We start from the raw sequence: 15145 nt of genomic DNA, 5'->3' as shown, positions 1-15145 counted from the left end.
CACACACACACACACACACACACACACACACACACACACACACACAGAGTCCTCAGAATTATTTGCCTGGCTGGTAAGAAGATGAGTAGGGAAGAGGCAGGATGAGAAAGGGCTTCTGGGTATTTGAGCTGAGCAGAAATCAGATGGCATAGAAAGAAAAGCTTCAAGTGGAGTCCCTGGGAAAGGAAGCCTGTGGTCAAGTTTACGGTAGGTTTCGTGGAGGAGAAGTGGTGAGAGGTATTTTAAAATACAAACCACCTCTTTCCTCCCCTAAATCCAGCCTCCCTTCCTCCAATACAGGGTTGAAACCCCTGTGCTGGTCCTGAGTATTGGTCCTTTTCATGGTGGGTATAAATTCTGTGGGGTTTAGATTTAGAGCTAATCAGCAATCTTCCAAGGAAGTATTTCTAGAAAAACAAATATTCGGAGGTGGTGGCATTTGGTGGGGAGTGGGAAAGGGTGAAGGGGCAGGTTGGGGAGAGACAAAGTTCTGAATCAGTTCTGGATTATTCTCAGTCTGTGAAATCTCTACATCAAAATTTACATGAAACACCATTATAGTCTGAATAATGTCTCACACGTGTGTACTATTATTTCTAAAGACAGGTAAAGAGACAAAGACACATAGAGAGAAGGAGAGATTATTTTAAAGTGAAACACTTTATGTAAAGGTTTTATTGGAATCACTTGTCACAAGTAGCTCATCATGTTGTATTTTCTCAATATCCTCAAGCTCATTAATTCCACAGACATTCCCTGAACGCTACTAAAACAAAGCCTTTATCTAGTGCACCTTCCAGAGCCTGGCATTGTGCGCCATGCTAGGAACCCAATACATTCTTATTACACTGAATTCAGCCTAGTAGGGAACGCAGACAAGGAAGCAAACTATTCCAGTGACAGAAGCTAGAATGGGAATGCAGCACCATGGCTACCTAGAGGAGGGGCCCAAATTCGTATTTGGGAAGCCCCAAAGGAAGGGTAGGAGTCAGCTAGCTGTGCGGGGCAGGCGGGTACAACCTGTGAAGAAAGAATGCCAGGCCAACTGCACTATATGTTGGGGAACTGAGTATTTTCTGACGGTATTGAGCACCCTGGTCAAATTCATCCATTCTTTATAAAGTGCTGGAAATGTGCTAAGTGTTGCTATAGGCTTCATATACAAAACTTCATGTCATCTTTATGGAAGCTCTTTGATTGAGGACTTATTCCTATTTTGAACGTCTCTGGTTCCCTAATTGTTAAGGATCCTCATGTCCACGCCCACCTGTACTCTCCTTTGCCCCTCTCCCTCCAAGACCTTAGTATCCACCTTTGTACTCTCTCCTCCATCTCACTTCTGCTAAATGGCTCTCCCCTTGGGGATTCTGTCCCACGAGACTGACTGGAGAGGAAGACAAATTATCCTGCTCCTGTAGTCTCTAAGCACAAACGCACAGACCTCCGCATTTTCCTTTTCCTGAAAAAATAATCCAGGAAAACTGTTAGATCCTCTTAAAAACTGTAAGCTACCAAAAATCATAAATGTGGGGGCTGAATGTAGATGCTTAAGAACTCTTTAAAAATTCCTTCATTTATTGTCTTGAGTCCCCTTCTTCGATGCAATTCTTCAATGACACCTTCTTTTGTTCCTGAGGAGGGTATATATAATCAAACTTCTCTCCACCCTCAAACTTCAGGTTTCCTTTAAGACAGAAACAGTGATCCTCTAATTCAAAAAAGGTCCTTCAACGATGTCCTCAGCACAGAACTATAGGAATAACCTGGTGTCTGGAGTATCGAAATGTATACTGTGTATTTTGGAGGGACTCAAGAACCAAGTGCTACCATTCAAGGGGAGTCTTTTCTTACCAAGAACACCCCTTCTTCCCTTGGAGCTTTTATTCATAGTTCCACCTCCAAACTTGCTAATAAAATCAGGAATTTGTCTTTATTAACATTATCTCTCTTCCTGGGGATTCAAGAAATAAGTAACCTGAAGATCTTCCAGAGCTATTGTTTGCACCCAGGACTGTAATAGGTTCTTGGCTATAATGCCCATTTCAGTTGAATTCCTACAGAAACCATATCCATATCTACAAGTTTGAGTTGGAAATTTTTATAGAGTTCAACTAGCTGAGCTACAACACTAAATCAGCTCTGTCTCCATATATGACGACCAAGCTTTGAAAAGCTCCAGCTAAGGGCCATTTCCTTTTCATTCCGTGGCCATATCCTTTCTCAACAGGGTAATTTTTCCTTAAGAAAAATCTTTCTTGTGTTAATATAACTCTGCTCTTTCTAGACATGAGCAGAGATACACAGAGGTTCCTGGTTATCCTGCTGTTCTTTTTAAAGAGTAAACTAGTTAATAATAAGCTTGGTCTTGGCTAAGGAGAAGAGCAAGCCTCCTACCTGAGGTAGAGCGAAACTCTCTCCTTCAACCCAGTGAAAGGCTATGGAAATGGCATGGCTCCACTTTCTAAAACCAGGAGTCAGGTCCTGGTTTTTGATAGACCTCAATTGCTAATTTTCTTTTTTTTTTTTTGTGGTCTTTTCTTTTGCTTCAGTAACTGGCAGCAACCTGTAAAAAGTGACTTTCATTTTAAAATTTATTTTTGGTATTTTTAAAAGTTAAGATAACATGAAGCATGTTTGCACTTTTGTAGAGGTGAAATAAATGAAGCCTGACTTATATCGAGTTTACATATACAACGATAAACTAAAACAAGGCATTATAGGTTAGCATTTGTGAGTAAGGACTATGAGACCAGACTGCCAATATTCAAATCCCAGCTCTACCACTTAAGAGTTATGTAATGCTGGGCAAATTACTTAACCTCTGCATACCTCAATTTTCTCATCTGTAAAATGGGGATAATAAAAGTATCTATTTATAGGGTTGTTGTAAGGTTTAAGTGAGTCAACATATGCAGAGCCCTTAGGACAGTGCCTGGCACATAGTAAGTGCATAAAAAATATTATTATTATCGTTGTTGTTGTTGAAAGTGATCTGAGGTTTGATACTGCTTCAATGTTTAGGACCATTCGGTAAAATTTAACAATCTGGATCTCAGTTTACCTTATTTACCTCTGATTTATTCACACAACTCAGTTGCACCCCATTATTTGAAAACACTTTAACATCCAGTAGTACTATTCACTGCTTTTTACATTAATCCCTTTCAATTCAACTAAAATTATTTTTGAAAATCTACTAATACACGTTGGACACTGTGGAAAATTCAATCTGTTTTCAAAGGAGTTACTACATTTGGGGATTAAATAAATTAATACACATAAAACAAAACATAATGCAAGATAGGAAAATGTTAAACTGAGCATAATCGGGTGATAAAAAAGGATAATAAGAATGACTATTGTTTATTAATTTATAACATGAAACTAATAGAAGAGGCCCATTTAGCAGTGTAGGAAGGGATAAGGATGATGTCATGTTCAAAGTGAACCAAGTGGAGGGAACACTCCACACACTTCAAAGGGCCTGACTGCTCTCTTATCTGTGACAAGCAAGGCAAGTCTGGTGAACAATCGTGAGTGTAGAGAACATGGTCCCCTCCACACTGTACATGGCCAGCCACAATCTTCATGCCTGGAGGAATTTAAAGTCTAGTAAACACAAGGACTAATATGTGGACCAGACAATAGAATAGTGCAGTACAGGGAAGAAAACATAAAGAAGACAAGAAATCTGTTTTCACTGGTGAAATGTCAGAAAACATATGACATGCTGCCAAAGGCAAAAGAGAAAATTGGTAAATGAGGAGCTCCTTTTGTTCCAGTTAAAGCCTTGTGTTGTGTACAATTCTTTTCCCACTGAATATTTTTATAAAACAATCACCACAAAAAAATTCAAGCTGGTACAGAAAGGAGCTTATTTATTAATTCATCTGGCTTTCAGAGTGTTCAGTTGATAACAGTATGATGATTTCAAGTACTAAAAGGTTCTACATGTTCGTTAGGGAGATGGTTTCTGGGAAATTTAAATTTTCTATTGATGCCTAATTATAGAGGTGGATGCACCTTAAAGCCTTAGTACACTCAATCAGATTATCTCCTTTTTGATCACATGTAACTCATGAAAATTAATAATGATGATACACTTAGAGGCAGAACAAAAATTAGCCAAGAAAAAATAAAGAAAATGATAATGCAGAGCTGTACATCCAAACTCTGCTGCAACACAACCAGGCAAATCTCTCCAGGCGCATAGTGCGGAGAGCAGCAAAGCGTGTGTGGGTGTCTGTGTGTGTGTATATGTAGTGAATATTACAAAGTGTGTGTGTATGTATGTAAGTATGTACATATGTACGTGTGAGTATATATATACACCGTGATTAAAAGCAAGAGCTTCCAAATCAGGGAGCCCTGTCCTTAGTAGCTGTGTAATTGTCTTTGTGATTTTGAGTGTTACTCAGTTTCTCTTTTTCAGTTTAGCGTTTTAAAAAAAAAAAAAAATTAAAAATAATACCAGCCTTGTAAGTTTGTCTAAGGAGCTAGTGTATACAAAGCACTTAGGTGACTGCGTAAAATATAATAATGACTCATAAATAGTGGCTATTATTATCATCAAGAAGGCCTGGCTCACTTGAAGCAATGTCCCAATCATTGACGTGTCATATCCATACATTTTTTAATAATATGCACACATTTATTCAGATATACACAGGCATACTGATATATAATTTTTTCCATACTACCATGTCTTAGGGACCAATTGACATGCCTGAATCTCAGAACTAGTGAGTAAGAAACCAGGATTCAAATTTAAGGCTCCCCAACATCAAGGATGAGGATCTTACATACGTCCGGACGAACACTGATAGAAGGCAAGAAGATGGTTGGAGAATCCTATTTTCTAGGGACTATACTGTAGGCCATGGCAGTATGAGACTGACATCCATCCAGATCACTGGATGAACGGCCTTTTCAACCTCATAATATTTGTACAACCCTGAGGTCTGGCTTGCTTCTGTCCCGTTCCCAGGCTCGTGCAAGCTTGCCAACCCAGACACTGTGCAGATCTGGTAGTCAGAACTTACTGTTCAGGAATGCAGCACTCTGGCTTAACTCCTTGATCAGTGACTTGTTTCTGGATCCCTAGTGTCATTAGTGAAAATGTGTCCTGATGCAAAGTCCAAGTTGGATCCTCCTGAATATAACAAGAGCGTCCTCCTTTCTCCTAGGGCAGGACGGATGTTAGGTGTGTGTTCCTAAAGGATGGTAGGTGGGGCCCTCATCCATGTAAGCACAGCCCCACAGCCCTAGACACAGAAACTTCCATAAAGCCCAGGGCAACTGCAGAATGGAATTCATGGCTTCCAGTGGTCTGCAGTCTACTGTCACACACAGGAACCTAGACCCTATCCTGGACCTGCGTAGGGGCCATAGCTCCCTATATATATGCCCCACCTCTAACTTTCTCTTCCTTCCTGTTTCTATCCTTTGCCAACTCCTTTCTTCAGGAAGATTTTGTCAGTCACTGGTCAGAAAGTCAAAGTAACATCCTAAGGGAAAACACTATTCCAGCTAGAGCATGTTGTATTTCCCTCTGCTGAAAGCCTCTTTCCTCACCCAGGCCCCTCAAAGCTTGTGAAGCCCAACCAAACCAACTGGCTGTACTAATTTAGTGGTGCTTCTGCTACTGTCCCCCACCCGCTCATATGACACCTATTTGAGAGCACTCTTCTGTATACTAACTTCTTTGGCTTGACTGTAAAGCCCCCTCCTATCATTGGTCCCTACCTGGAAAAACTCTGAACCTTGGACTTTACCCCCTCCCTGTCTCCATCCTTTGAGAACTGAGATCCAGACATTTAAATCCCTCATTAACCGTGCCCACAAATGTTAAGATTGTACACTGAACCAAAAAGTAAAACTCAGTTTCTCTCAATAAGTTCAGTAGCTAAAGCTACAAAAAGAGACTTTCTAGAAGGCCATAATGTCATGAGGGTCTTCGTGAGGCAGTAAAAAAAAAAAAAAAAAGAGAGAAAGAACGGAAAGAAAGGGAGGGAGGGAAGAAGGAAGGAAGGAAGAAATTCAGTAAGAATTTTTTTTTCCCCCGTTCATTATAAATGGCCCCTATTTGTTTTTGGTTTTTTTTTTTAAACATCTTTATTGGAGCATCATTGCTTTACAATGGTGTGTTAGTTTCTGCTTTATAACAAAGTGAATCAGCTATACATTATACATATATCCCCATGTCTCCTCCCTCTTGCGTCTCCCTCCCACCCTCCCTATCCCACCCCTCTAGGTGGACACAAAGCACCGAGCTGATCTCCCTGTGCTATGTGGCTGCTTCCCACTGTCATACAGAGTGCAGTAAGTCAGAAAGGGAAAAAAAAATACCATATGCTAACACATATATATGGAATCTAAAAAAAAAAAAATGGATCTGAAGAACCTAGGGACAGGACAGGAATAAAGACGCAGACATAGAGAATGGACTTAAGGACATGGGGAGGGGGAAGGGTAAGCTGGGACGAAATGAGATAGTGGCATGGACATATATACACTACCATTTGTCTGTTTTTAATAGCCCTTTCTGTCCTGTCTTCTATCCTTACAAATCCTGGTTCTTTATTACACTGGAGAGAGGATTAACATCCACCATATTGCTGGACCATGTAACAAGAGGGCAGTTAGTGACAACAGTTCTCTTTCAAAAGACATGTCACCCACGTTATATCTAAATCAGTGCAGTTAGGAGACAAGTCATAAAGTCATTCTATTGAATTTTCTCAATAATATCACCACCCAACAGAGAAAAGAATATCAGGAATTGTCACTGCTTAGAAAATTCAACAAAGCATATGTAGAAATATGCTAGTAAGTATCTTTACCTTAAATTAGATGTCAGTTTTCTTACTGTTTCCTTGACAGATGTGCTTTGAGAAGATGTTGTCAGTGAAGAAGCAACTTTACAACCACTCCTCACAGACACGCTGGCTTCGTATCCAGAACTTGAATTTAAATCTTCCACTGGCCTACTGGGCAAAAACAAGCCAAGGTTTATAGTTTCTAAGTAGAAATCACATTAGATACTAATAAATTCAGAAATATTAATACACAACAAATGAGATATTAATACACAAAAAATGAAAGCTAGGACATAGATGTAATGCTGAAAACTGTCATTTATGTAGTTATATAAAATCAATTCTCAGGTATAAGAATTACTATTTATTCCTGACAAATCTTGTTTCAAGGTTTTTGGGTAGCCCCAATTAAATAGAATTGGCAGTAATTTATTCTTAATAACAGTAGTCATATACCATTTATCTCTTATTTGCTGAAAGAGGCTTTTAAACCCAAGTTCTACTTTAGCCTGGGGGAAGGTAGGTACAGAAGGTAGGTCCAGAAATAAAGCAAAGTCAGTTGACAGAAATATGCAGTCAAGATCTGGTGGAAGGAGAGCGTTCCAGGTGACGTGTAATGATCCTGGGGGAGAAACAAGGTAGGGCTGTCGAGAGACACACGAGAAGGCCAGGGCTGCAGGGGGGGTGTGCACAGGAAGAAGAGGAAGAGAGAGGAGGTGAGAGGCACTGGCCATGGGGTGGGGACTGGAGTTTATTTTAAGCAGAGCAGGTGCTACCATTGGAGGGTTTCTTCCATGGGAGTGAGGTGATCTGATTGATACATGTTTTAAAAAGATAACTGGCTGCAGCATGGAGAAGAGCTCACAATGAGGATGCAAAAAGTAGTGTGTAGTGTGTTAATGAGCCCCAAGGCTTTCAGTACCGGGGCAACAAAAAAGCTCAGGAGGGCTGGGGGACACGCAATACGGGAGGCGAAGCTGGGTAGGCAGGTGGGGGCCAGATCACGTAGGGTCTTATTTGTCAAGTGAAAAGGAGATTTTAGTAATCCCTTCATGCTAACGCCCATGAATTAAGACCACAACTCTAGAGAGTTTCCTATGTTTACAATGTATGGACCTTTTTTAAAAAATTGGATAATAGCTTATATCAAATGGAACATGTTTCTACTGTCAACAGTTCTTTGTCAGTAATTATACTGCCTAACTTCAGCTGATACTTTATATAAGATTAAGAACACTGTGTTATAACTAATGCTTAATTGTCTGTTAAAGAACACTCACACAATGTCTGAAGCCTATTAATTATAACCTCTTTTATGCTGAAATTTTATTAAAGAAGTCCTTAAATTTAATTTTTTTTTACCATTTTTGGGATGCTGGAAATTTGTGCTGGGGTGGGAGGTGGAGGGTAAAATGCACTACACCAGAGCACAGAGATCCCTCCCTGAACCTTTGTTTCTTCTTCTGCCAAATAATAATAGTGCCTGCCTCACAAAGCTGTGCTGAGGATTACATAATACATACACAGAACTTAGCTCAATGCCTACTAACAGTAAGTGCTCAGCAGACAGTACCTAGTTATCAATGTTATTATAATCATCTCCATTATTACTACCACTACTAATGAATTTGATAAGATTCTCCCATTAAGATTGTTTTAATTGGATAATAGTTCTAACATTCATATTGTAGTTATGACTCAAAGATTATTTTTAAAAAAACACAAGTTCATAAAAGCCTAAAAGTAATATATGAAATAATACACACACAGGCAAAAAAACATGTTTTAGTTTTTGGATGGATTTTAAATTTCAACTCAAATTTTAGTAAATAACTTTAGGTTAAAGCATCGTCCATAAAATGACCTAACAACAGCACTGGGGGGAAAATTACATCATTTATTCAATCAACAAATATTATAGAATGTCAACTCTGAGGCAGGTGCTATTCTGGACACTAAGGACACAGTGGTGAGTAAGACAGCCCCTGCTCTTGTGGAGTGAGTTAGTTTCAAGTGAAAATACAGAAAATAAGAAAGCTAGAATGTAAAGTGTTAAAAGAAATAGATAATTGAATAAGATACTTTAAAATAATAATAAAGGCTCTGAAAGAAATACAGTGGGATGATACAATTTGATGGTGTGCGTTATCAGAAGCCGGGTGGGCTATTTTAGATGGAGTGTTCGGGAAAGATCTGTCAGAGGCCAGAGTTACAAAGAAGAAAAGATATGAGCCCTGTCCTTCATGAAGCTCACATGCAGAGGGAAGACAGATACTCAGACGACAATTCCACCTGACGTGAGGAGTTGTTCACACTGTGTGTCAGAACGTGGTTGGTATTTAACAAATAATTACTGCAGGTGAATGAACTATGATGCAATCTGATCTCCGCAGTGGTGGCTCTGTGAACACCTGAGTCTGTCCAGGAGAATCGGGGCCCCCAACGGAGAGAACACTTGCACTGGGACGTGAATGAAAGGATAACAGACCAGTACACAAGAGGGCATTCAAACCCAGGAAGTGGTGTGGAAAAAGAGGTGGAATTTTGTGATATAACAGAACGGGAAGCAATTTTGAAAGTCTGGGAAGCAAAGTGGGAGCTAACCTGGGAGTCATGAGCACAGGGGGCTTGTGCCATGCTCAGGAGTTTCTGCCTTGTCTTAAAAGTGGCGGGGCTATGAAAGGCTTCTGAGTGGAAGAGTGGAGGGATGGGATTTGAGGGTTAGAGTGACTACTCAGTCAGCAAGTGCAGGACAATAACAGCTCCTCTTAGGTTTTGTTTTGTTTTGTTTTTCTTTGTACTTAACTCAGTGCGCCCCTCTGCAAAAAGAACACAGGATTCTTCCCAGCAACACTGGGTCTGAATGCTTGGAAAGCAGCTTAGACAAATTTGGAGCAGTGTGAGGATAAGAATCTGCTTCCTTGAAAACATTTTTTTTTCATTCTATTGGATAACCAAAATATCCAGCTTCTATTTAAAAGTGACAAGAGTCTTATGTCAAGAAAATTCTAGCATACAACGATTATTGCACATATGTATGGCAATAAGATAATGAGAGACACACAAAAAATCAGCTCATGATTTCATAGTCATACATATATGTGACATTTTTAGTTCTTTGACTATATTACAATAATTTGAATTAGTTGCTTTCTGTGAGCGGGAAGTTAAGCCTGTTCCATTTCGTAATTCCCAAATCCTCACAAAAGAAAATGAAAAAGTTTGGGAAAAGGGTAAGAAATCTAGTGTGTTCTATTCTTTCCTGTCTCCTTTGTAAAATCTGGTTCCACTCTTCATTGCCTTTGCTTGTTGCTATTATTTTCTTTCTTCTTGTATTTAAACATTGATAATTACTTTTCAACAATATAATTGTACTCCCTTGGAATTTGTATAATTGCAGTACACTCACCTTTCCCAGTTAGGTGACGAAGGGTTTCTCTCTATTTCTGCAGTATCACTGCACAGCTCCTGTTTTTCTTCAAAAGAACATAGACAAAATGAAGAAAGTCAATCACATTTTGGCAATTACACAATGAAGTGAACTGAAAGAAGTGTTAGCAGTTCATTAACAAATTGTATATAATTTGGCTTTGTATTCAAACACTCTTTTGTAAAACTGCACCAATATGTTCTTAAGGCAAGTTATAATAACCTCTTAATAAAGAATCCAAGAGCCTCTGTAGCTTGTTTTTTATAATTTCTTTTTAATGATGCTTATTTTTTGCTATTGCTGTGCACGGGATGACTAATGGGAACTGTCCAGTGTCCCTTCTCTCAGCAGCCTCTGCCCAGACAACCACTTGTCTTCCCCCAGTATCTTACTCTCTTCCATTTTGAGTTCAGGTTCAAAGACATCCTGACAGATCCCAATCAGAAATGTGCCTCTAGGAGAGAGCAGAACTTTAAAGCAGAAAGCGACCTACAGTCATCGCGTTAATCTCACTCAGGGAACTTCAGAATCCGAGGTTCAGAGAGGTTAGTGATTTGTTTACAGTCCATAGAAGAGCGGAAATGCTTTGATCCCCTCGGATTGGTTTCAAGAGTGTCTTGGGGAGCGTGTTAAGGAATAGGTCAATGTGTTCTTCTTCCAGCTAATATCTCTAGAATTCTTTTTGATAACTGTGATCTTGTGCCACCAAGTAAACCCTTGCCAATAAGTTTAGGGCCACTGAAGGCCAAGGGGAACAGGACAGCAACAAGGAAAGTTTTGGATGGTGAGTAAATGGCTGAGGACCTGCCTGACTCCTCTAAGGAAACATAAAAGAGAACAGACAGGTTTTCCAAGCACACTGCAGGCACAGTTGGTTTTGCTCATGATCTGCATGCAAAGTAAAATTTCTTAACCCATTAGCCAACTAATTCATAACTACAGTCATTTGAAAATATTTCACAATTCGTTCCTTCCAAATCCAGGGTGAGTATTTGAAATTAAATATTAATTTTAGGATCAAAATTGTATTAACAATTTTTTCATTACAATTTGGAAATCCAACAGGCACATACTTGAAGGCATGTTAATAGTTTGAAACTTCTATAAAAGACTGGCTTTAAAATTAAGAGACCCTTACAAAAGAAATCTTGATTGTGGAATGGCTAACTATCCTAGTTATGATGAAAGAGAAAAAGTGTGATTTCTTATGGACCTCACTAATGGGTTCAAATATAAAGATTGAATGACTGATTAGGTTACCTAAGCAACGAAGTATCAAAGAAGGGAGAGCTTACAACCAAGAGTGAACACGAAATGATAGCACGGATCGACACAAAAACAACTGGAAATTATGGAGTCAAAATGAACTGAGACCTGTTTAGGAGACTAAGAAAGGCTTTAAAACTTATTTCAGAATAAGAAGATGACAATGAAAAGAATGGTCCTGCTGCTTAGGCCCAATGGTATAATTTTACAGTAAAGGAGACAATGGTATAATAATACTATAACACATAATAAAAGAATTCTACTAATAATAATGAATGGACACTAAGAAAATAAAATTTTCTGAGTCCAGCTTGTTTCCAGCTTCTCTATGCAGGGAAATTGTCTTTAGATTGAATATTATCAGATGGCAACTTTATGCTTAAAAGAAGCTCAAGTCTCTCACCTAAGACAAATTACATCCCATGGACATGAAGGAACTAATAAATGCGTTTGTTGAACTATTCTTAGTGATCTCAGAGGAATCATGCAAAATAGGGAAAGAACTAAAATGACTGAAAACAGAGGAATGTCATCGTAATATTCAAAAATAGTTTCTGAAAATTATAGGCCTGATATCAGTCGTCAGCAAATTTCTAAGTAGAATTCAATGAGGGGGTGACAGACGTCCACTGTTGGAATTTCAGGCAGTGAGGTAGTACTGGGGGAAGTGCGCTCAGGCAGGAAGTGTCCCCCTGCCCCTCCAAAATGTGTGAGGTTGGCAGCTCACTCTCTATCCACCTCTCCTCCCACTATTGGAACAACAGATTTAATTTTTTAAAATCTGAACTGCTACCCAACTTCTGATCTATATCCTACATAAGATATGTGGCATAAGTCATACTGAAAAAGACTCAAGACATTACAGCTAATATATGTAAACTGAATTCTTTTTTTACCTTTATTCATAAGAGAAACTTCCTTTTCTTCTTGTCTCAGTGAAACATCAGGGTCACTTTTATCTAAAACCTGAAAAACAAGCTCTGTATTTAAAGCTGTACAAAAACAAAGGACATATAGTAAGGTGCAAAACTGACCTTGAACATCAATGCTCATATCAGAGAGAGACCATAAGGTTGCCAGGACAGTTTAGGGACATGTTCTAAAGGGAGACAATCATACGTGTTGTCAAAAATTATACTGGCATGCAGCTCAAGGATGGTTGCATTATAATTGTCATGTTTATGTCTATCATTTCTTTAGTGGGATTTTTACATTTCTACCAATATTTGCATAGAAAACTTACATTTTGGGAATGCGCTTCTTTAGATCAGAGAGACAGAGACAGAGAGAGAGAGAGAGAGACAGATGGAGTTTGTTTATGCCACCCAAGAAAACAGATCCAGAAGCTCCTTTCACGTATTTTTAAGTGTCTGAGAAGGTGGGGCAAAGGCAGTAAAAAAAAGGAATCTGAAGAAGACAGGGGTAAAGCAAAAGCTCTGTCTGCTCCTTGATCTGAAGACCCCTGAACACGTGCTGAGACACACTGGGCTCCTGACTCCGTCACCTGGTGTGAGGTGTACAGCTCTCAGTTTTCTGGAGCTTACCCATTGTGTGTATCCTTCGCCTTTCAATGCCCCCTCTAAACTGCTAAACAAATGTGGGATGGGGAGGCTATCAACCTTCCTTTTCTCCCCTCCCAGGAAACAAAGGCATATATTTTACACGGCATTCTGGAAACTGTGCTCTGTCAGGAAGCAGGTTAAATGGACACACATGTAACCTAGCAACGAAAGAACTGTGAGGCCGTCCATCACCGTCATTTTCTATTTTATCCAAATTAAGAAAATCAAGCCTTGTAGTAGGGGGAAATAAATAAAACTGATTCTAAGTTACTTTGGTCCATTTCAAAATATTTTTATTCTTATACTGTAAATAAATTCATGCCCCAGGAAGTAAATAAAATGCATATATATATTTTTTAACATCTTTATTGGAGTATAATTGCTTTACAATGTTGTGTTAGTTTCTGCTGTATAACAAAGTGAATCAGCTATATGTATACATATATCCCCATATCCCCTCCCTCTTGTGTTTCCCTCCCACCCTTCCTATCCCACCCCTCTAGGTGGTCACAAGGCACCAAGCTGATCTCCCTGTGCGATGCAGCTACTTCCCACTAGCTATCCATCTTACATTTGGTAGTGTATACATGTTAATGCTACTCTCTCACTTCATCCCAGCTTACCTCCCCCTCCCTGTGTCCTCAAGTCGCAGGACAGAAATGCATATATTTTTAAAGTTCATTTTGCAAAATGACTTTAAAATGGTATCTTATTTATTTCTGATGTAACATAAAATCTAAAGTTTTCTCCTGATGTGTTGATATGTAAGGAAAAGCTCCATACTTTGTGTCTTCCCTTTGAAGTGAATATTTTTTGACCAGTTTATAAGCAGCATAGACTATTTCCTACCACAGTTAACAGCAACCACAAGATAAGCTCATGAGAAGAACTACTTCACGCCTTTAGTAATAACCACTTTGTAATAATCTATGATGATCCTACTCAGGATGTGTTCATTTTCTTTGGTAACTTCTCCTTATGACGGAAATCAGACAAGATAAAAGTATCCAAGCTTAACAAAAATGACAGCACTTCCAGCAGGGAACTCCTGGTGGCGGTATTATTAACACAGCCTCTTGAAATTATTTTTGCATTTTATTGTTTGGTTCTCTGCTTTGAGCTCTGCCGTGTGAGGGCTGTTTCCATGAGGGTCAGATATGGTCCCCTCACCCCAAAAGTGTTACTTACACGAGGCTTTACCGTCTCTATTGCAGGAGAGATTTCCTTCTTTTCTTTTCCTTTCTTTTATTTCCTTTATTCTTTGGCATAGTAATGTTTAAAATATTTTGGATAAACAATTCACAGCCTACAGTGTTTCCTTTTAAATGACACTGTGTAAATATCTGAGTTCATAGGATGCCGCCTTTTTTTTTTACAATGTACTTGCAGCTTTGAAGGTCTGGATTTTTTCAAGCTGAGACAAGAAAACGTGCAGTTGTCTTTTCAATGACACTATTTGTGTATTTTGATACTTGTGAAGCTCTTTCACATACATTACTTCATTTCAGCATTAGAAATGCTCTCCAGCCACTTAGGCTTAACTGTGTCTCATACTCTGCAGTGTGAGGATATCGCTTTCCTAAGATTTTACTTCCGGTCATGGAATAGATAATACTTCCCACACAGTAAATGAGATTACAGTTAAGTCTTAACAAGGGGTTTTAGACACCTTAATTAAAATTATGTTAACAATGAGTAGAGTGGGATTTGTCAACTCCCCGAGGCATGCAAAGGATCAGCATGATATCACATGCTCAATTTTGTGAAGTATCTATTTAAGAGGATAAATAAATCATAACTAAGTTAGAGAGAGGAAAAAGAGCATAGCATAGCCAACTGTGTAACACTTTTCTCATGCAACCCGCGTTAAGGAAGCTTAAGAACTGGTTGATGACACTTTGTCTGGCTTCTTTCCTTCTGCTTCTTTGCCCCTCCACACCGACCCCAAACATTTTATCAAGGACCCATAAAGGCTACCAGTTCTTGCCCTCCTGCCAAGTTCAAAGGCCCTTCCTGTTTTTACTCTTCCATGGTTAACATTACGTTCTAGGTGCCTCCCTTTTGTTCAT

The 15145-nt window shown here is 39.1% G+C and overlaps 1 protein-coding gene across 1 annotated transcript in view; it reads right to left on the bottom strand.

The window, feature by feature from the left end:
- Positions 1-15145, bottom strand: part of MORC1 (MORC family CW-type zinc finger 1) — a 185422-nt gene that overhangs the window by 24210 nt on the left and 146067 nt on the right. Inside the window, 3 exon segments of the mRNA XM_024735327.1 lie at positions 6843-6986; positions 10228-10294; positions 12411-12480. Coding sequence (XP_024591095.1) covers positions 6843-6986; positions 10228-10294; positions 12411-12480 — 281 coding nt within the window.

Source organism: Neophocaena asiaeorientalis, unplaced genomic scaffold, assembly GCF_003031525.2.
Source record: "Neophocaena asiaeorientalis asiaeorientalis breed wild unplaced genomic scaffold, Neophocaena_asiaeorientalis_V1.1 scaffold136, whole genome shotgun sequence".
Classification (NCBI taxonomy): domain Eukaryota; kingdom Metazoa; phylum Chordata; class Mammalia; order Artiodactyla; family Phocoenidae; genus Neophocaena; species Neophocaena asiaeorientalis.
Note: the sequence above shows the minus strand (reverse complement) of the source record. Positions and strands in the feature narration are given on the sequence as shown.